Here is a 22,988-nt window from a genome sequence, read left to right as displayed (position 1 = left end):
CGGCGCAAATGCATGCTGCTGGCCCAGCGTTGCCGAATCAGGGTATACGAAAGAGAACAAGAATATAGCGTTATTTTTTTATGCTTGAAATTGGAATGAGCTGGAAGCCTGCGGACGGAGTGTAATGGGGTTAAGCGTGGAATGGGGGGGGGGGGGAGGGTATTTTTCAGCGAGCTTCAATCCAAAAAGCGCCCCTTGATTGTACTACGTTCGAACAGGTCACCACATACTGCAATAAGGATTTGGCATTTCAAAGGCACAGTTCAGTGGCGTTCTTGATCATGCTATTAATTTTTCTTTTAGGTTCTCTGATTTTGTGGCTGGTGTCCGATATACTTGATTCTTGGCGTAGCCCCAGGGGAAGGAATCGAGCGGAGTTAAATCTGCCTACCGTTCCAGCCAAGCAATGGGCCCATCCCATCCAATCCACTGCTACAGGTAGACTTCTTCCAGCCATTTTCAAGCTTTGCTGCTGCCGTGCGCAGGAGCACCATCATGCTGATACCAAACATCCTTGATCCTAGCGAATGGAACTTCCGCAAAGGAAATCCTCAACTGCCCCATCAAGGATATATCCATATTGTGGACCAGCACAAAACAGACCTAGGAAAGGAAAGACGACACGGGCGCTGTCTAGCAACTGAATTTTATTGGAAAACCACGTAAAATATATAAGGTTAAAAACGCACGAAAACAAAAAAGTAGACACACACCGAAGGTTATACAGCGGATGGAAGGCTCTTATCGAGGAAGGCTATCTCATTCTTCTGTAAAGCCACAGATGGTTTCGCCACACACGTGTCCGTGCTCTCAGCGATGCAATAAGCTTCGAAGACTTCCCTGCCTACCTGATTTCTGCTGTGGTATTGGATCTCAATATTATGCAAGTCAGGCAGGCAAGGGTCGTCATATTGATCTTTGCAATCGCGGCAATGCTGCACTAGGTTGGAAGAAGGGGATTTTTTTCATGTCGAGCGAATTCTCGTGCTCTTTCAGCCTTATGTTTATGCACCTTCCCGTCTGGCCATAATATACCTTTCTGCAAAACAGAGGAACCCTATACACGACGCCTTTTTTACAGTTCATAAATTTTCTGCGTGTGACACTGTGCACTGAAGATAATCTTTTCTGGGAGAGGCAGGTTTGGTAAGGTTAGGCTAGGTTAGTTCGTGTGCATCCCGTATCTACAGCAGAATTTGCAGCCTTCCAGCTCGATGCCTTTCAAATGGCAAGGATAGCTTTAAAATGCGTTTCTTAGTTGTTCAATATATTCTATGAAGGAGGGAACTTATACTGGACCCAATTCCTATATTTTGCAGTTATACAGTTGTCGAAAATGATAGTTACCTTCGATTCTTGCATTCGTGTCCAGGGAAACGGAATGCATAAAACGTAAGCAAAAAGTAAAAGACAGCAAGGGAAATTAAAAAATGGCACTTTATTTCATGTTCCCGATCGACATTTCTTTTTTTTGTGTTTCAACTGCTTTCCATTAAAGAACAATCGTCAGTAGCATACGAAATGTTTGAAATATGTGCTTCTCCGTCACACAACTTTAGCGAAACTTTTTTTAAGATCACATATAAAGACATAAAAGGTTGCTAACACCAGTTCCAGGAATAACGAGCAAATGCATGCAACAACGGCATGCACTTGGTGCACAGTTCCAGTCAGATTCACAGTCCTACATCGTCGAACATGAGCACATGCAAGCAGCAATGGCGGCCGAATCAAAAGCATGCCGCTTTCCATTTTATGGAGTGGGTACGAAAAAAACAATGGTCACATCACAAGTAAGTTCAAGCTAAACAAGTGACTGATCGTAGTAGCCCCTTTGAGGCTGGCGGTAGTGTGTCTTCATATGTGCCTGCAGAGAGCTCCGATTAGTGAAGCGCCTCGGGCATATGCAGCACCAGTATGGTTTCTCTCCAGTGTGCGTCCTCATGTGTGCCCGCTGGTTACTCTTCTCGCTGAAGCTTTTGGAACACACGGTGCAGCGGAACGGTTTCTCACCCGTGTGCGTACGCTCATGCTTCGTCACGTGGGCAAAGCACGCTGTGCTGTAAGGACAGTACCGGCACTGGTACCGCTTCCGGCCCTTATCCTGTTGCCCCCGTCGAACCACCACTGGCGGGATGGTGGCTGGATCCCCGACAACACTCAGGGCAGGCATGTCTGCGTTACACGGAAATACATTGCAGCGTGACTGTCTATTCTATTGCTATAGACAAAGCAACACTTGTGGGAGTACAGTTCATGCAGCGACTTTCATTTCTAGCGCGTCATATGGGCACACCGATACAACACTGATTTCAACTGCTGTGCTGGCACATCAGTTAGTCCTATCGAGTGAACACGAAATGTTTAGCAGACATCTTTGAACATATAGAAGCAATATCAAAAGCTTCTGAAGACGTCTGCAAGTTTGCATGTTCTTGACGTCTTGTGGACGTTTAATTGCAGGCGTGCGCATGGAGGCTAGAGAAGACGACTTTTCGAGCCTTTTAATGCCTGGTCGCAGCAAAACACTTATAAGGCGTCGAGCTAACGACGATTGTAAACTATCTTCTGTTTGCCGCTCAGAAGGCACCTTCGCCATTCTTTGTGGGCTATATTAGAGTACTGCACGGGCCTCATTCCGAAGCCAGAGCCCGCTAATTTACCACTCTAACGAGGCCGGGCCGCAAAGCTCGGCGTGAGGCCCGGCATGGGCGCGCTCCAGCTGCAGCGCAGGAGGTAAACTGGTCGCTGTGTGCAAGTAGACTCCTCCTACTCAAGTTATGAAGCGGCCGGCAGAGGCGCCCAAATTGCAATAACGCTTGAAGAAACTGGTTTGGTAAACACACAAAAAAGAGAGGGTGAGGCGGGTTCGCCCACTCTGCTTTTTGAAGTGAGCTCGACTTTGAGTAGATCCGAAGTTCACAATGCAAATAAAAAGGGTTGCGTACACGCGTGACAGAAAGCTTTTCGTAACCTCTAGATGTTTAACCAGTCATTTTTTTTACCCTCGCCCACATCCTATTCCAATGCCCGGCGGATCCTCCACCGCGGGGCCTAGCGGGCTTGGAGCACCTCAACACCTGGGAGGACTAGGAGACGCTCTGAGGACCGGTCCGATAAAAGACCGCCACGGACCGGGTCGCCGACGTCATGGACCACAGGAATATGAAAATCTGAGTGCAGTGGGGCTGTGCAGAGGCCCAGAAGCCCAGGTGCGTGCCCCAAACTCGATCCTCTGTTTGAATAGCAATGGCTTTTAGAGCGCAGCTCATAAGCGCCTGTTCCTTGGTTGGCCCGCGTCGCCGACGTCGGTGTAACCGAGGCAAATCACAAATAAATAAATAAATAAAATAACAATTGCCGCGACTGGGATTCGACCCCGCGGCGCAGCGAACAGATCAGCTTTGCTGGCCACTGCACGAGAGCACATAAGCTGTCCCCGCAGCCGTTCACGCCTCGTGTTAAACTGCAGCACACTCTCGCACTGTGCATTTGCACATCGTAGTCGTCTTCTACTATACTGCTATCGAACTATAATATGCACATTCTCGCGCGCTGTGCATTGCACATCGTCGTCTTCATCAACTCTATCGAACTAATATCGTTGTCAGACGCGCCAACAACCCAGCAAAGCAAACCAATGAGCCTGCAGAGCCTGAGACAGAGCTGCGCTCAAATTTCGCATTAGGTATAGAATCGTAATCGTCCTTAGAATTTTTTTTTTGCTACCATTACTATCACTGCTGCCTCACAATTTTGATGAAAATTGGTTTTCGAGGATAGGAAATGGCGCAGTAACTATCTCACACCTCGGTGGATACTGTAACGGACACGTGTAATGATTTTATCTGCGCGGATGCGCATCAGTGATGCGCAGTATGCACAGCGCACCTTTATAAGCTGTGCCCTCAGTAAACGTGCGTTCCATTCTTGCACTGACCACACTGCTGTAAGCGTCGTCCCACCTGCCTGATACAGGTACCTCAACCGCGCCTTAAGGAAAGGGGCTAAGGGTTTCGTTTGGTTAATGGGCGTTTAACGTGCCAAGGGACCTCACGGTATGAGGGACGCTGTAGTGAAGGGCTCCGGTAATTTCGACCACGTGGGGTTCTTTAACGTGCATTGATATCGCACAGCACAGGGGCCTCTTGAATTTCGACCCCATCGAAATTCGAACGCCGCGGCCGGGATCAAACCCGCGTATTTCCGGTCAGCAGCTCAGCACCATAGTCGGCATACAATTGAAGACGCACATGTCTTCGGCTCGAATTCCTCTCGCAAGGTGGCCTCCAACTTGATTTGTTCCCGTCTCTCGTCCCGTCCGGTCTAGGAGTATCCCCTGCCCTAGCATGGGTGAACACTCACTCGTAACCTTGCTGGTGAGTCTGACGACCGCGATTCATTAGCGTATTTTGTTGCTTGCTGGCGTTATTGTTGTAGCAGTAATAAACGCCTGTTTGTGTCAGCCAATGTGTCGTTCCTTTGTTCCCTCAGAGCAAGGCCCGCCGTGGTCAGCGTGCGCTCGGTAGCGTACGCGATCACGGGGCGAGTTCCGGCGGCTTTGAACTGTGTCCGCCGCGGTTCGATTAAATGGGCGAAACGTATTTATCTCCCCTATTAAAACCCCACATCTGGCAGCCCAACGTGGGGCCTGCTTTTTGAACATTGAACGACTGTTTGTCCGGTTCTAGGAGCGCTCTTTGTCGGACTTTACAAGTGCTAAGCCTAAGGTGAATTTTGATCGCTAGGCCTTGTGGCATGCTTTCTTGAGTGCAAGGTGCATTACGCTGCAGTATGTTTGAACTTTTCGACATGCTCAGCACGTTTTTCGTCAAGTTTTCCCTGGAGTTTCTTCACGAGAACCACTTGGTCCGCATCGAGGGAGCGCGAGGCCTATATAGCGTCCGCGCAGTTGCCGAGTCCGAAGCGAGTACGGAAGCCGCGCGGTGGTCCGAGTTCTCTGTATATATTTTTCTCTGCTTTCGACTCTGGGAGCCGGGCAGCCTGGGGCCACGGGTGCCGCTACAAGCTCACTGGTATTGCAGCTCGGCACCGGGCGCTCCGACCCCGTCCGATACGGTGGGAGCTGCCCGCTCAGAAGCTGCATCGTGCAGTGAGCGGGGTAGGACCACCCCACAGAGCTGATTTTTCCCTGCGGCTGCGCGCACGTAACCCTTGCCGGCTCTTTGTTTTGTTCACTGTCGTTGTCAGTGGTAGTAGGCCTAAGGCTTTTCGGAGCTGCTTGCACCACGTCAGAAGAGACACGACCACCGAACCATGGTGTTGGGAGGGGCGCACTTTGCTGCCCACTATTTTTTTTAACCTCGCATGAACTGAGCAGTCTCGTTCAACTGAAGAAAGGGCTTTGTGCACTCGAACTTTGCGTTTGCACAGCCGCCGGACACGTTTTGCTAGCGAGTTAGGCATTGTGCCACGAGGCCCTTGCGGACGCCGTTTCCCCTCCCGTGATCTACGTTAAAGGCACGCCGAGAGCATTTCGGCAATTTTGCAGATCCGGTGGAGCCACCCAGGCTTGCTGTCCGGTGCACATCGTCTCGCTGCCGCTTGCTGCGACGGAGCGGCCTGTATCCTGTTCGCCGCATCCATCCGGGGCAGCCGCGGCGAGAACAGGGAGCAGTCACCTCCGGCTGCTGTTCCGGCGACTACTGCAGAATCCCGGCCTGCAGTTTTCTAACCGGCCTTCTCTTCGCGGGCCTGCGGACACTGAGTACACGGACCATGCGAGTCGTCCGAGGAGACCTTCACGCCGCCTTCGGAACACCTCGTCAGACTGCGTGGACGCTGTCGGCGTGACCTCTGCTGCAAGACCTGCCTCAAGTGCATGAATACCAGGAGACGCCTCCATAGTATGTACTTTTAGGCGCGAGGGTCTATTTAAGGTTGAGGGGGATGTGGGGACTCAGACCCGTAGCCTCTCCTTGTGGTTTGCTTTCCCGTGGCGCACCCTCCCACGGCATCACCTCAGCCCACGGCGCCACATGACTTTCCCTGGTTAGTTATCTTAACTAACAAGGGAGGTCGCCACGGACAGACGACTTGCTGCACGCGCGCGGGAGAGGGCCTGACTACAATGTTCCAGAAAGAACACTGTAGCCTGACGCTCTTCAGCTGGGATCGTCGGCGCGAGCGGACGTTTCGCACGCGGCTCCGCTCTTCGCCAGCGGGGCGAGGAAGTGGCCAGGGAGGCATGCTCCTGTATCTCGTCCCGTCCAGCCTTGCGGTATCCCCTGCCCTAGCATAGGCAAGCATTCGCTCTTAACATTGCTGGTGAGCCAGACGACCTCGATTCATTAGCGTATTTTGTTGCTAGCTGACGTTATTGTTGTAGCAATAAATTCCTTGTTTGTGTCAGCCAGTGCGTCATTCTTTTGTTCGCGCAGAGCAAGGCCAGCCGTGGTCGGCGTGCGCTCGGTAGCGTACGCGATCACGGGGTGGGGTCCGGGCGGCTTTGAACTGTCAGCCGCGATTAAGCGGGGAGAAACTATTTATCTCCCCTAGTAAAACCCCACATATGGACGAAAAAACATGTATATTATTATCTGAAGTGTCGGTGCTCGGGGTTAAATTAACCGGGGTTTAACTCCGCTTAAAAAGATGTGACGTACGAAAGCGCGGTGACGGAAATGGTGACGCCACAACCGACACCATAGCAACGATATGGCGCAAATCTCAAAGCTGTGAACAACTTTTTCGTGGGTGACCCTGACCAATTTTTTTACAATTACCGGGCAAAATTTGGAAGTCGCCATCGTATCGGGCACGGTAAGTTATAGCTGGATATCGACTTTGCTCCAAATCGACCAACGTGATATTTCGGAGTTGGCCTGGGCCAAATATGAAGGTCGCCATCTTGCCGGGTACGCTCAATTATGATTGGACATCGATTTTGGTCTAAATCGTCCAACGCGAAACTTCGGGGGTGGCCCGGGACAAATGTTTGGAAATGACTCGGGCGAAATTTGGAGGTCGCCATCGTGTCGGGCACGGTCAACTATGGTTGCACATCGATTTAGATCCAAATCACCCAAGGCCAAATTTCAAGGGGGGGGGGGGGGGGCGGTCTGGCCAAATTTTGGCAACGGCCCGGGCCAAATCTGGAGGTCGCTATCGTGCAGGGCACGCTCAATTACGATTTGACATCGACTTTGATCCAAATCGGCCAGTGTCAAATGTCGTGGGTGGTCTGCCCCCCTTTGGCGTCGCTGTTGCTACGGCAACGAGCGATGCACAAACAAGATTTTTGCTCGCCTCTCACGATCGTAGGAGTGCCTACGCACTAAAACCGTGCTTTCGCACAACGTTTCGTGCTAGACCGCCAGCTATGTATTTCTTTTTACACACGATGGTTGTAAGAGCGCCCAGCCACTGATCCAGAGTACCCGGGTTCGAACCCGGCCGCGTTTCGATGGAGGCGAAACGCAAAGGCACCCGTGTGCTGTGCGACGTCGGTGCACGTTAGATCCCTAGGTCGTCGAAATTATTCCGGGGCCCTCCACAACGGCACCTCTCTCTTTCTTCTTTCCCTCCCACCTTCCTTCCGGGCGGGAGGCTGCTCTGCTTAGCTCACAACCGGAGCTGCAGCTCTGCATCATGGGCTGAGCCTTGAAGGTCGGCGCGGCCCAACAGTGCCCGGTCATCTATAGAGCAGCCCAAGAGCCCCTCGCTGTCCTGCTCACCCGCCTCCCTCTTTTCCACCCTCACCTGATCCACTGAAGTGACTCTAACAACAAATCAAATTAACAATTAACTCCCAGCATCAACAAAGGTGTTGGAAACAAACAATACATTCATTGATGGCATTCAATTTACCTGCAAAAAGATATTTGCTAGATCCTCAAAATTAGCTATTTTTTATATCTTGCTAACGCCTAAATCACTCATCACAAGAAACACATTATCATGCAGGCATTGCACTTGCTTTACAATGCCATTCAAATACATCTCAGTTATATATGTTCACACCGAATTCCATTGGTCGAGCAGGAGGAGAAGCAAGAGCATCGATGAGCAGAGCAATAGAGCGCAACGAGAGCGCGACTTATTGCTCTCGCACTGGAACGTTCCATGCACTCCGGGAGCAGTGCGAAGGCGGAGGTGTATCACGTGATGTACCTTCCCAGCATCCTTGCCACGGCCGGCTGAAACCGTGCAAATTTGTGCAGAAAAGTTTAAGCAAAGTGCGATACTTATCGTCGAACCGCCGATCACGAAACCGCCAGTAATAAGAGGCTTATAAAGATGTTTGCTTCAAGAAAATCATTTACGATCTTTCAGTCTACGAATATGTACTATCTCTTCATCCGAAGAGGCAGACGCAGTTTTTTTAACGGATGCCTCAACTTTGTGTCTTTTCTGCGGCGGTGAGAACAGTTCTTCAAACATTTCAGCATACACTTCGGTGTCTCCATCATCGCTACAGCTGCTCGATGAGCTGCTCGAACTCGAGCTAAAGCAACTATCACTGCTATCGTCCTCCATCTCAACAATTAAATCCGCTATCTGACAACGCTTCGCTGCCGCCACTGCTGCTGAAACGAAGAAAACACAACCAAAATAAAAGGATATTACGCGTTTGTGTCACGTGACTTCCTTCCCACTCGGCTTCTCGCGCTGGAGCAGCTCGAAATGCTCTCGACTGCTCTCGGCGTCTCTAAACTGCTCCTGTTCAGCCATTGGAACGCGACAACTTACGAGAGAGCACTTTGAGCGCGGTTAAAAGTGCTCCTGTTCGCCGAATGGTAACAGGTATGTCACACTGCAGCTGAATGAAGACCACTCCATCTTATGTTTGTGGATAGGCGACATAAACAACACGTTCGCTTGCGAACACAGCGCGCAGTGAAAAATGAATGGAAACCAAGTACAGCCAAATTTGTTTCCTTATTAAAAAACGATGATCATGGACAAAGAGGTGCGAGCCAAACATGTACATAATGCTCCTAACACAAGTTAGCATTCATGGTGAGCCTCTGTGAGCTTGACGGTAGTGCGTCTTCACGTGTGGCAGCAAAGAGCTTCTATTAGTGAAGCGTCTCGGGCACATGGTACAACAGTATGGTTTCTCCCCAGTGTGTGTCCTCACGTGCGCCTGCATGTTAGCCTTCTGGGCAAAGCTTTTGGAACACATGGTGCAGCTAAAGGGTTTCTCGCCTGTGTGCGTACGTTCGTGCTTTGTCAGATGGGTGCAGTGGTCTGTTACATAAGGACAATACTGACATTGGTACAGCTTCCGGCTCATGTCTCGTTGCCACCGTAGCTCCAATGGCCCGGCCATGGGTGGCATGATGGCTGGGTTCCTGACAATGCTAATGGTAGGTGAGCCTGCATGAGAAAAATACAAACAATGCAGTGCAACTGTCAAGAAAAAGTTTCTGTGAGTCCACATCATGAAGCGAATTTCATTTCTCCTGCTTCACATGGGTACACCCTACTGTACTGTGCAGCAGAAGAATTCAACTGCATAATACTATGTTTTGGTGGATCAATTATCCAGGACAACATGGCAGTACAGAAGATCAGGATGCCTGGTTATAGGTTACGGCGTCTGTTTGCGGATAATAGGTTGTGCTTTACAGTGCCTACTATAATGAATTACTGCAGTACATGTATGTTGCATAATAGACTGTGTAGAAATGCCATTGAACCCCTTGATACAAGTGAGCTTTTTATCATTTCTATAAAACATATTTTACATTTCTGGGTATGCCTATACAAGGTTATCTGGGTTTAATCAGCATTCAATGCTGTCAACTAAGATAGCCTGCATGACCAAGCCAAGCTAAGTAGTTGTCTCCAATATTAATTAACCCTGTCTGAAACTGTCAGGGCATCTATAACATTAGAAAGGGCATTACAAGCTTTGTTTATGAATAGGGGGTACAAATACCCACAATAAAACCACTGTTTTTGAAAAGATAATTGATCCAAATGTACACAAAAAGCACTGCACATAATATGGGCACCTTATTCAAAGTTATGAAAACAAGGAACAATGCATGAAGTGTCCTCTTATACTGGTGGATGCTATGATTGTCCAGATGACAATGTGGTCCCTTTCTCCAGGACAATTTAAATGATTTGGATTGGCTGAGCAATCTATTTCCATGCATTATTATTTTAATGAAACAATGAATTAGGTCTGCAGAGCAATTCAGGTCATGTTATCTAGCAAACTGGGTGAAAAAAAAAAAACAAGTACGCAGCATGCCATTTTCGTATGTAACGTAAGAAAAACTTCACATGCTGGAATTGTGATATCAATCATAGGTTTCAAAAGGACAACACATGTTACTAAATAAAAATGCACCTTGAAGCATGTTTAATACCCAGTTTTTCATGCAGCTATGGCCTTCACTAATGGCTGACAAGTAATGCTCACAGCGAACCACAGACATTTGTATCACAAGAATGACAAATTCAAGCATGGCAAATAATGTCCCAGACCAAGAAACAAGCTTGCAAGCCCTTAAACAGCAGCTGCACCACTTTTTGAGAATTCCGCTTTATTCAGGAAACTCAAATCTGTAGGTACTATTTACTGTGTAGGTAAAACATCCCAAGTTCTCTTGCGCCAGCACTTAATATGGTGACGTAAGCAACAATTAAATTTCAGTTCTCGATTCTCGCAGTACTGGAGGAGTGCGGAGAAGCTCGGTGTGACGTCACGGACAGTAAGATTTCAAATTCCCGCTGCCGTCAACCACACCCTACTGTGCCTCGTTGAATTCTGCCAAAGAACGCTCGGCAGGCTTTGCCTTCGATGGCGTTAATTTCAAAGCAAGCGTTTATGAGTTGGAAATGCACCGGTACCGTAGGTGACGTCATCATGCGCCCTTGAAGGCCATGGCGATTTCAATCAGCTATTACGTTACCATTTTAAACGGTAGTCCAAAAAGTGCTCCGCATGCTTTACCTGCAAGTTTCACATATTCCAGTCCTCTAAGGTCATCAAATTCTAAAACTTCTGCAGTAACATTTGAAGAGCAGAACAAAGGTAATGTACAGTAGGCTTGAAGCACCTAAGGTTAAAAGAAAGCAAAGCACAGTTTGTGATAAAATTCTCAACAACGCACTAGATTTTGCTGCTTCACAATAAAAGAGATGAATAGGAGACCCTTGAGTGAAAAACGACATGAATCCACACCCCATTACTTTTCACTGATACAGACCAAGAGGCAACATATTTGTTCGCCTAAAAACACTTGGGCTCATATATACAATAAACGAAAACCCTCCAGCAATAAAAAAATATTACAAAATACTCAAAGCACTTTAAATATAGATAACACATGTGTTTTAGGTATACAGGACTCACTTAATAGTACCACACAATAACACCTCATACCATAAAACTACACTTGATACTATGCAAGAATGCATACTGCGGCAGCAAGAATGCATAAAATACCCAAACAAAATAAGCTCCACTTTCTGCATCAGTACATGCATCAGGACAAGCACAGTTAACAATGCAATGCAAAATTATACAAATAAATATGTCACTCTGCAGGTTTCTTTTTCCTTATTTTGTTACTGTCACTGCAAACAATTACCGCAAGCATAGCCCTTAAGGGGCCTGGAAACATTCTAGTTGGTGCTTTCCCGAACTATCCCTCAGTGCCTCTGCTGACTAATTTCTTGAAAACAACTTATCACACTACTGCAAATAAAGCTCTACCAATGCCCAGCATTTATACATGATAAGAAAAAGCAAAGCTTGCATGGGAGCACTCTTGCAAAAGATAAACAAAAAATGTCTGTCCTTTATGATGCCAGCAAGGTTAAGCAACTATGGCAGCTGTACACTCGCCCTCCTGTGTACTCCCAGTATGCGAACTCGATGGGGACCACACGTCTGCTGGTTTTAGGCGACGTTCGTACTAAGGGTAGTCATTATTACTGCGCGTGATGCTGACAGGACCAAAGCCTCAGTTGAAATGAACAGCCGTATTCAGACTGTCAACAGTCTACTATATTAAACTGACACTACCTACAGAACCTGCACACTACAGAAGCTCCGCCCATTTCCCCACCCTCACCATCCGGAAGGCCGATTTTCGTTCCGTTGAACAAAAAAAGTGAGGGCAAAATCAAATTCAAACACGCAATGGGAAGGCAACCAATTCAAAAGCAAAATGCACAACCAATACTGCAAACGCAATTTGTCACATCACATTATATGGCTGGCTGACCATTTTTATGATCCTCATATCCCAGGCACACCAATAATATGCATGCTTCTTCGCTACTCTCTTCAATCTGTGGAGGGCCATAAATGGGATGCTGCTAGGTGTTATTCCCACTCTTTGCAGCCTCTCTTGAGCATAGGTCACAAACAGGTACCTTGAATTCCTGCACACAAGACGTCAGCAAGGGATTAACATGCAGCAAAAGACATAAATATATAACACCAATATAAGAAAAACTAAACACAAAAGATTAATACTTCAGCATGCTAAATGTAGCATTTTTGGTTACTTTCAGAAACTAACCAAGTCCGTACCAAACTTTGTAAGCTTCAGCAAATTTGTACAAGTGCTTTCACACCACATGTGACATATCCAACATGTTAAGCACGGCCAGGTCAGAAACATAAACTAATTCTTCATTCATGGCATTAAATTTGCTTGCAGTATGAAATGAGTTCTTTGCTTAGCATTAGCAAAAAATTTTCATAACACGAACCATACATTTGAGGTCAGTAACGCCCGAGTCACTCACCGTCGGTAAAAAAAAAAAAAAAACACTGGCATGCAGGCATTGCACTTGCCTCACAACGCCATTCAAATACATTCTGCTCATAAATGCTTGCACTAAGTCACACAGGCAGCCACATGATAAGCTTATGGATGAGTAATGAAATAATAAGTGGTCACAAAGAAGCACGAGCTAAACATACAAACAAAACTTATAACAGAAGTCACTGCTCATGGTGGGACTCCACATCTTCGTAGATGTGTGTCCTCAAATGCCACTGCACAGAGCTCCAATCAGCAAAGCGGTTCGGGAATTGATGCAGCACAACGGTTTCCATAAGCCATGTGCCCTCATGTGTGCCTGCTGGCAGAATGATGAGTGAAGCTTTCGCAGCACACGGTGCACCAGAAGGGATTCTTGGTATTGTGCATCTGTTTGTTCTTTGCCAGATAGGCACGATGATTTGCTCTGTAATGGTAGTACCAACATTGGTACCACTTCCAGGCCTTATCATATTGTTCTTGCTGCTCCAATGAACCCATCCCAGGCAAAATAGTGGGCCTATGCCTGAAAATAGTGATGCCAGGTGCACCTGCAGTGGAGAAACGTTTTATAGAGAAATTAAACAGCATAAAATTACGTTCTTGCACTTCAGTTAGTCATGAGAGCATGGCACACATCATATTTGACAAAGGTGGTGTATGATTAGAATGGCACAGCACTTGTTTTGCAGTCATAAGGATGTACTTAAAGGGTAAAAGTGTTTTTTTTGTTTTTTTTAGGAAAGAAAATGGCGCAGTAATTGTCTAACATCTCGATGGACAACCGAACCATGCTGTAAGGGAAGGGAAGAAGGTGGGAGTGAAAAAAGAAAGAGAAATAGGTGCCATAGTGAAGAGCTCCAGAATAATTTCGAATGAATGAATGAAAACTTCATTGTCCACCGAGAAGGAGCCCCCAGATCCCCGATCCCGGCACGCAGGCTTGGGACGCGGGTAGGGGATGCTCCTCAGACTAAGGACAAGTGAAGATGTGTTACTTCCTCACGGCCTCAGCTGCCAGGCAGGTGGCTTGCTGCTGGATGGCGGGGTCCTCGCTCCTCAGCAAACTTCCCAGGCTTCTCTACGGTTGACGTTTAAGCCGGCACCCGGGGAATCGCCGCATTCCCAAATTATGTGAGGAAGAGTGCCCCTTTCAGCGAAATTTTTACATTTTGAATCTTTTTCAATCCCGGTCTGTGTCAGGTAGACCCAGACTGGGCAGATGTAGTTTCCAGCTTGTAATCGCCTCCAAATTCGCACCACATCATCAGAGAGAGACCGATAATCGTCTGCAAAATGAAGCAAAGGAGAAAACATAGACTCCATGCGCACTCATGTCAAGTGATATCTTGCATATTTCTGTTCATGTCCACAAGAGTTTGACGGCTTAATCAGTAGTCCATGCTGTCAGCTAAGCCAATGTGCATGGCCAAGCGAAGCAGGTGTTTCCAGTTTTGATTATAGTATTTATAATATTAAGAAGAGCATCATAAGCTGTGTTAGCTAGAGTGCAGAAAATACACCTTCCCGCATTAGAGGCATTTTTCTGAAATAAGCAATGCTTCTAAATGTGTACAAAAAGCACCGGGCACAATATGCACACACTGATATCCAGGTTCTTGAATCAAATGGGATTATATATTCAAATGGGATTATATATAAGTATTATCAACTATAACAATAAGCTAATCAATCATAGTGAAGTTCTTGATCAAGAAATAAGTTTATGAATCATCAAGAGCTGATTAAAACTAAAGGACTCACGTCCTGATATTCATTTTCCAGAAATAGCACTTAATACAGCTTGCAGTGTACATCAGTTCTTGCTACATAAGATCGCAGATTAACTCAAACACCAAAATAATGAAATAGATGATGCTACACATAATTACCTTTAAACAATGCATACCGAGAGGAAACAACTTAATTTGCCTAAAAGAGCCTATTCACAGTTTTCTCATATACTCATGTGCATTTCGGTTTATATACAATACAAGCAACTAAGTCAACCAATGTGAAAAGCAAAGTAATATAAATCAAGGTATGCACAGCAAGTGAAAGAGTAAAAAAATCAATAAAAAATGTTTTGCAACTCTGGTCGTCCTGTGTTTTCACATGGTTGGTACTCAAGTTTTCTTGCTAGTTGCACTCCGTCCGAGAGAACCTCATTAGCCATGCAAGATGCCCTGTGTAGTTCCAACATGAGTGCATAGTATACAGAGGTATCACGACTCACAAGGGCTTCTAAGAATTCATTGTGCTGCGCCCCAAACATTTTCATTTTAAGAAATCTAATACTGATGTTCTAGAATTGAAACCACATGTCCCACATGCAAAGCCCCTTTCAGGTTAACCTTCTTTAACTCCCCCCCCCCCCCTCCAAGAAAAAAAAGAAGCTAAACATATGTAGGATTCATATTCCGAAAATCTGTTCTAGCCTAAGCAGTCCTTCCAGATGTGTGCCACAGCTTGATGGCACACAGCACAAGTTACAATCAGCCACAAGAGAGAATTAAGCGCGGAAGCCAAGAGCGCGGTGATGCAACATGATCGTTAGTTTAAGTGGATGTGAGTGGAAGAACTGCAGGTTAAGATTACCGCACGTTCCCTACGGCATTTTATAGGTTTTAGACCGCTGAAAAAGGATGTCTCATTCAAAAAGAGCGGAAATACACGCAAAAGTCTGTTTTTGGAAGAAAACGCGCCCCATCGCCACAGGGCGCCGAGCGAACGCCGCTGTTGTCCGCGATTGGCCGGGACCGTCGTGACGTCATCCACGGGGATAACAGGCCAGCACCGACGGCGTTGCTGCGTAGCAGCATTGCTTCAGCTGGCTTAAGGAGGACGTTTCGGAAATTATGGATAAGTCAATCAGTGTTGAAAATTTCGGGCTCTTACCATACATGTTCGAGCCATCAGCAGCTTCAAAAAACGGCGGAACCAACGACACAGCGGAGTGTGCCGGCAGCGAAAGACAAGTCGCGACATTTTTACGTGTTGGAAATCTCGATTTGTTTTGATCTATGGGGGTTTAACGCCCCAAAGCGATTCAGGCTATGATGGACGTCATATAGCGAAGGACTCCGGAAATTTCTACCACCAGGGGTTCTTTAACGTGCACTGACATCGCACAGTACACGGACCTCTAGAAGTTCGCCTTCATGGAAATTCTACCGCAACGGCCGTCATCGAACCCGCGTCTTTCGGGTCAGCAGACGAGCGCCAGAGCCACTGAGCCACCGCGGCGCTCGACTGATACGTGTTTTGCGTAGGTGCATGCGCGCGCGCATATCTTTTGTGTAAGTGCATGCGCAAATGGCAATAAAAAAAAACAGAAATTGCGTCGAAACGTTACTGTGTCCCGCTTCTGCGTAAAATTATGGCCATCAACTTCTTGTAACGCCTGTAAACATGATCGAATTCAGATCACCGGCATGCTTAGACGAGTCGCGCATTTATTTCATTCATTCATTGTTTGTTCATTTATTTATATATAGTGCGTGCCTAATTACACCCGTTGGCCTGTTAGAACTGAAAAAGAATGCCAAATTGGATGAGTTGGAGTGGGTTCACTGCTGTACTGCAGCGCGAAGAGAAGAGACGACGGAGGAAGCTCTCGTGTGCTTTATTCCTTCGGTCGCATGTTCGGACTGCGGTTAAACCACGAAACTTCTGCACATACCGTCGTACGTTGTTTTTTTTTTCGCATGCTGAACACGCTTTTGAACAATATATTATGGAACTAGTGTGCTGAGAGATAAAATTGCTGCTGTTGCGTATCGAGATAACCAGCAAAATTACTTACGGCAGATATTTGCGTACTGCGTCCCGACAGCTTTGCCGTTCTGACTCGAGGAGAAATTTGCAGAATTCTGGCGCCATAGTCAACCGTTAGGCATGACCAAGCGTTCATGAATGCAAATGTTTGCATTGCTCAAGTTTACTATGTTGATATAATACGTTTTTTGTTCAGTTAGGTGCAGCTGCATGTGCTGCGCGCTGATGACAGATTAAGAGTTGCTTGTGCTGCCAGGAGGTGCAAGAAATTAGGAAAAAGCAAAAAGGCACTCAGTGCGCAACGAGCTCAAAACAGTTCAAGATTGTGTGCCTCAGTAAGGCAGTGCTAGAAGTGACTTTATCTCAGCATGGGTGTGAGGCAGCTGGAAAAGGCAAAAAGTTTACTAACAGGTAACGAAGTAATATTACAAAAAGAGAAATATTGATGCACATATTTCGTGCTGGCAGTTTCGGTATGCTGCGTACCGCCAGTTTTGGTTAACGTGCAAGAGGCTGGGGGGAACAGCCGACGGATTCTACCGAGCTGTGCGCTGAGCGCTATTCGAAAGAAGTACCAGGCCAAAACTGGTTTATATACAGGCTTCAAGCATTGCACAGAACGCCCGAGCCAGAGAAAGCGAACGGCACTGGCAGAAGGTTACGTTTATCTGTCATTCACCAAAGCGCGGACCGCAGCGGATCAAGCGCAGCCGGACGGCCGGCCGACTCTCCGTGAATGGCGTCATTTCCGCCAGTTCTCCCTTTTTGCGTACCCCCATCCGGCGCTTCCGGAAGCGACGAGGGCGTGCCGGCCAACGTTAGTGCCGGCGGCGGATTTTTAAGAAGCGATTGCAGCTCTCATTGAGGACAGAATCAAGAAAATTTTGCACACATGATTTTCAAGGTCCCTTCTACCCAACCACAGCGTTTCATGCGACTTCAAAACCGTTTCAGCTTCCCTTTTAAGTATTGAGAGAAAATGCTCTAAGACGGCACAAGAACATGAAAAGAAACAAAAAAAAAACACTCGCGTAAAGCAAAGGAGAGAGCTTTTCTCTTCAGAGAAAAAAGAAAGGTCCACTCAGCGTTCAGCGTTCAGGGAAAGATTCCGCGTTCCACGTATGAGCCTGGTAGATGCTGCGTTGGGCGAGGAGATTGGCGGGGCGGCGGCGCAGTCTGTGGGCTCCGGTCGGTGCCCTGATGGAGGCGTAGGGTGGATGGCACTCTCCACGGCAGGCCTCAACGCCGCCGCAGGAACCCGTCACACCTGTGGAACACGGGCGCGGCCCCCAAGGTCAGGTAGCCCGGGGAAGCAGCGAGGGCGATGGAGGCGGTCCGCGTTCACAGGCTGTCGACCACGGCAAAGGCGGAAGCAGCGGCGCCTGGGTCTGGTGGCTGAGGCTGTCGACGGCGGGAGGTCTGGTAGTCCGGACTTCTGCGGCTGAGGCCCAAGCCTGGGAACTCGGGGAGCCAGCAGATATCGTCCACGTCCGTCGCCGACTGCGTTCATCCTGTGCTCTCCCCCGGCACGCACCCCACGCGACGTTTCACTTCCGCTTCTCCTCTTCCTCTTTTCGTCTCGAGCGTCTTCGCCGCCGCAGTGTGGCGCCGGTACCTTACAGTAGAAAATTTGAAAATTGGTTTTTGGGGAAAGGAAATGCCGCAGTATTTGACTCGCATATCGGCAGACACCTGAACCGCGCCGTAAGGGAATGGATAAATGAGGGAGTGAAAGAAAAAAGAGGTGCCGTAGTGGAGGGCTCCGGAATAATTTCGACCACCTGGGAGTCTTTATGAACACGGGCGCATGAGCGTTTCGCCTCCACCAAAACGCAGCCGCCCCAGTCGCGTTCGAACCCGGGAACTCCGGATCAGTAGCCGAGCGCCCTTGCGTTAGCACGTACAGTTTACGTCTTGGTGCATTTGGCCCGCTACTTCAGACAAAAGCCGTTCGCAGACTGAGGGGCTCATACATAGCCAAGTTTCATCTGCTAGCGTAGCACCTTGGCTAGGAAGTTTTCTCCGCAGCTTGTAAGGACGCTTACATTGTTTGCAACCGTAACAAGCCACTGTCAATGAGAAGCCTCAAGCGTCAAGAAAAAGTTTCATGTTCTGGCTTCCGCGATAGTTCAGCGGAACTTCCATCGCTACCGTCATCACGTGGGCTACGCGATCGAAGGCCCCTAGGCTCTTCCTAGATTTCAGCCACGGTCACTTTTTCCAGAGAAACTTCGTTCTTGTGAAGCGTTTCGTGATTTCACACATTGTTCCGTGACCGTCACAAGGAGCGTGCCACAAGTAACAAATAAACCTGTATTTATTTGCCAGAATGGAAGCTTGGGCCAGTTGGTGATGGTTCACTTTCCACATAGCGCTTAACAGACGGACGCATATGGAGACGAACAGGACGGGTGCTAACTTACAACTGAATTGTTATTGCATGAAACCAGGCGATATAAGCACTTTCTTGACAGTGAAGCGGAGACATAGGAAGCACTCAAACAACGTTATCGCCGAGCAACATTCATGGATTAGCAAACATAAAATGCATTTCTTTGTCAGATAAAAACACTGAGGCAGCACTGCGCACGTATCTTCTTTTTGCGATAGTACATTAAATTTCATTTCATTTCATTTATTTCATCCTTAAAGGCCCGAAGGCATTACATAAGGAGGGGCTTACAAATGGTTTTGTGTATATGCACTCATGATGAATGCCTCTATATTTCCCTTGTAAGCTGCTCTTTGTGGCAATCAATGACAAGAGACCTTTTTAAAAACCGGATAACAACCAGGACACTTCTTTGTTTTTCCATCTTTTCCTTTTGCGTTTATGTGGCCAGCAAGATGCCCTTTGACACCATTCCTGACATCATAATGTTCTTGTAACCTGTCATTGAGGCATCTGCCTGTCTGCTCCATGTATTTCCGGCCGCATTTCAACGGAATAGAATAGATTACGTTCTTTTTACAGGTGACATATATCGGTCCTTATGCGTCTTTTTACATTTTGTGGCTATTTTAAGACGAGGGTTCACGCGATTACACGTTTGATAGCTTGTCAGTGGCGGAGAACGCCAACCGTACTTTCGCACTGCCGATTATTCTCTTTAGATTGTCATTATCCTCTTTAGATTCCATATGGCCACACCTTTTCCCGTATGCGCATCATGCAGCAATGTTGCAAGCTAGACACTCCTTACAGTGTATACCTTCTAACTCTTCATTTGCCTAATGGGTAATGATAACTTGCCTTATTACCATCTGGCGTTTATTTCCTATTCAGATGTTTTACTGCGACTCTCTCTGAATAAACAAGTGCCTGACATTTAAAACCTCCTCCAGTTGTGTGGCTGAGCGTCAGCTTCATCACTGACTGGTGCTGCTCTTGAGTCCAAAAAGCAGCAAAGAAAAGCTAACAAAAATTAGCTGCGGTTCAACTACTGCTGAATCTAGTTAGAGAGCGAATGCTGCAGTGTATCGGGTAAGTAGACGCGGCTTGGCCTCTAACGCTGAGTGCGTTCCGCACACTGGATAGTCAACGAGGCTACGCTGGAAGGTGGCGGTTAAATTAATGGTTGATCGCGAGAGGTTGGTCACCCAATGAACGCTGGGGCTTAGTGGCTTAGCTCAGCTATGCCAGGATATACGTAGCGAAAGATAAGGCATAGCATGGTCAGCCTTGGCTAATCTTGATTGCAAGTCCAGGTTAGTTTGGTTGTCTAGCTACGTTGTTGTCGCAACAAAGACGACACAACTGTGGTTGCGGCGCACGCGAGCTCTTCTTTTCAATCCTCCGACATGTTATCAGGCATGCGACGAAGCGAGCGGAGGCGAACGCAACGACGAGGAACGCGGTGTGACGTCATACCAAACGGTGGCGGCGGCGAGCCGCGCGGTGTGACGTCGTGTCAGATGGCGCGGCGAGCGCGCAAAGCACAGTAACCGTCTCTATCTCGGTGGACACCCGAACCGCGCCGTAAACGAATGGAAAAAGGAGGGAGGGAAAGAAGAGAAAACTGAAAATTGAAAGTTGCATTTTAAGGAAAGGCGCGGCGCTGCGCAGCGGCGGAACACCTGTGGCTCGGTGCTACTAGTGGCGCATGCGCAGTTGTGACAAGGGAGCGAGTCAGAGAAATGCGCCGTGTGTCGTCACTGCTCCTCGCGCAAGAGCAGGACGGCTCTCCAGGAATAACGCTAAAGTGCTCAGCATGCTGCCAGTAAAGCTTTCGTTTTAAAAGGCCATAATGGTCAAGTTACAATGAGCATTAATGATTGCTTACCTTGTTTTACTAATGGCACATCTTGACGTTCTAATGCTACCATATGACAAATTATCACCCTCATGCTACTAGCCCAACTGCACCCATGCAGTTTCATGCAGAACGGCAATTGTTTACAGCAACAGGTCTCAGTCGCAGTGATGCCAGCATCAGGCAAAGCTGCGAGAGTCGGCGCAATCGCGGTGAGTGTAGAGAGCTGCAGCCTGCAAGTGAAGTTGGAGAAAGCACAGTACCTACAGAGAGAGAGGGGAGCAAGTGGAACAAATATCAATTGCAGCAATTGCAGTACGTGAAGACACGGATGCCTGACGTTGAAGCCAGGAGTGGAAATGGAGAATTAGTAGCAACCTATTTATACGGAGGTGGTGATAATTGTCACCTAACCATTAATTCCTAGCGTAATAAACTTCTTCGGATCAAATGCCAATTTTCATCTTCTCCTATCTAAACTACTCTCTTGCCTTTCACCTCCAATACTCTAATCGCCTCTAACTTGCTTCTAGTTTCTTAAAGTGGAGCATGCTCTGGCTGTTACCCCAGTGCATCTGGATCTCTAAAGTGGCCTCGTCAACTGAGGGCTGATCTCTTACTGAGCTCTCTGAGGCTGCGTCTCAATATGAAGTAAGCTTAGTGCTGCTAGCTAGTGCACTTTTATCGCACAAGGCTGACAGAAAAATGGCAACCTAAATGCCGGAATCCAGATGTTCCGTTTCGGTGCTTCGCGGCTACGCTGATTAGGCGCTTTACGTTCCCGCGTGGTTTCGTTTTTGACGCGCCTCGATTTGCAAACGTGGAGCAGCAAAGGAAATACAAGTGAAGCGCTCCTCGGACGAAGTTTATGTCACGGCACGCACTCGCGACGCTTTTGTAGCGATAGCTACACTGTGCCACCTCTTCGACACTTCAGTGTGGCACCACTTGAGCTCCGTTACAGTGAACTAGAACCAATATTCTAGTTCACTATAGCTCCGTAGCGGCGCCGCTGGGTCACGTGGTGCGGCCGTTGGTCACGTGGGCTGGTCACGTGGTGCGAAGCAGCTGCTGCTGCCTGCGGCGCGGCGCGCAACAGCTGTGCACATGCGCCGTGTTGAGTGGGACGAAGTTGAAGGAACGCCCAGCGAAACGGAGCGGCGAAAGACTGACTTTGCAATTCGACTGAGCGAGTTCCGCTCGGCCAGCTGTAGCTATCGCGTTACTCCAGGTTTAACCAGCCCTAAACCACAGCCATTTTTAGAGAGCAGCTCTCGGGCGCCCGTTCCTGGCTTGCGCGTCGTCGTGGACAAGAGCACGGCGGATGATACCGAAGGGAGAGCGAGTGAGTGAGTGAGTAAAAACTTTATTGAACGAAAGAGTGGTGGTCAGTAGGCAATGTACAAACCATGCAGGTCTCGGACCGCATAGGCCCATTCGACGGCCTTGACTTGAGTGCCTCGGTCGTCGCTGGCCTTTACTGAAAGCCACGCGTCAGGTGAGGTGGTGGTGGTGGTAAAAACATTTATTAATTATAGAGAGAGGTGTTGGGGTCCGTGACCTGAAGGGTCACGCCCTTACAACCACTAGGTGGGGATGCCTAGTCAGGCACCCCATTGGCGGTTGTCGCAGCCCGGGCACGCTGCGTTAAGGCCCTTTGGGCCTGGAGGGTGCAGCAGCCGGACAGGGTCGCCTCCCAGTCCTCTCGGGTGGGGTTTGGGATAGGGGGTAGGGATGGGTTCTGCTGGCAGGCCCACACCATGTGGTAGGTGTCCGACACCTCCCCACAGTGTGAGCACCGCCCGTCGAATTGAGGATTGAAATGCTTTAGAGTTGCCGGGCACAGCATCGTGTTAGTGAGCAGGCGCAGGAGTACCCGCTCGTTGGCCTTCCCCAGCCCTTTGCAAGGAGTGGGAAGAGTTTGGTGGGTGGATTTGTAGTAATCGCATATTTCCTTAAAAGTGTAAACCGGATTGAAATCGGAGTCCTGGTCATCGTCGGGTCCCGAGGGAAACGCCCGGAGAGAGAGTGCGCGGGCGGCGGCGTCGGCTGCTTCGTTTCCGTGGAGGCCTTGGTGACCTGGAGCCCAAATAATAGATCGGTGCGCAGGATCGGAGTCTCAGCTACAATTTTGATAGATGCGATAAGCCAGGGGAGTAGCCCACCCTTGCTCGACGTTTCAACAAGCCTCTCGCGAGTC

The 22,988-nt window shown here is 48.2% G+C and overlaps 1 protein-coding gene across 1 annotated transcript in view; it reads right to left on the bottom strand.

Moving 5' to 3' along the window:
• Nucleotides 1–1,418: 1,418 nt before the first annotated feature.
• The window catches only part of LOC144130007 (uncharacterized), a gene marked incomplete at its 5' end in the record, with an annotated part of 29,059 nt that continues 7,489 nt past the window's right edge, over nucleotides 1,419–22,988 (bottom strand). Inside the window, 2 exons of the mRNA XM_077664051.1 lie at nucleotides 1,419–2,175; nucleotides 9,238–9,342. Of these exons, the coding sequence (XP_077520177.1) occupies nucleotides 1,805–2,175; nucleotides 9,238–9,342 (476 nt within the window). The remainder of the gene's footprint in view (nucleotides 2,176–9,237; nucleotides 9,343–22,988) is intronic.

Source organism: Amblyomma americanum, chromosome 4, assembly GCF_052857255.1.
Source record: "Amblyomma americanum isolate KBUSLIRL-KWMA chromosome 4, ASM5285725v1, whole genome shotgun sequence".
Taxonomy (NCBI): Eukaryota; Metazoa; Arthropoda; class Arachnida; order Ixodida; family Ixodidae; genus Amblyomma; species Amblyomma americanum.
This window is presented reverse-complemented; position numbering and strand designations above follow the sequence as displayed.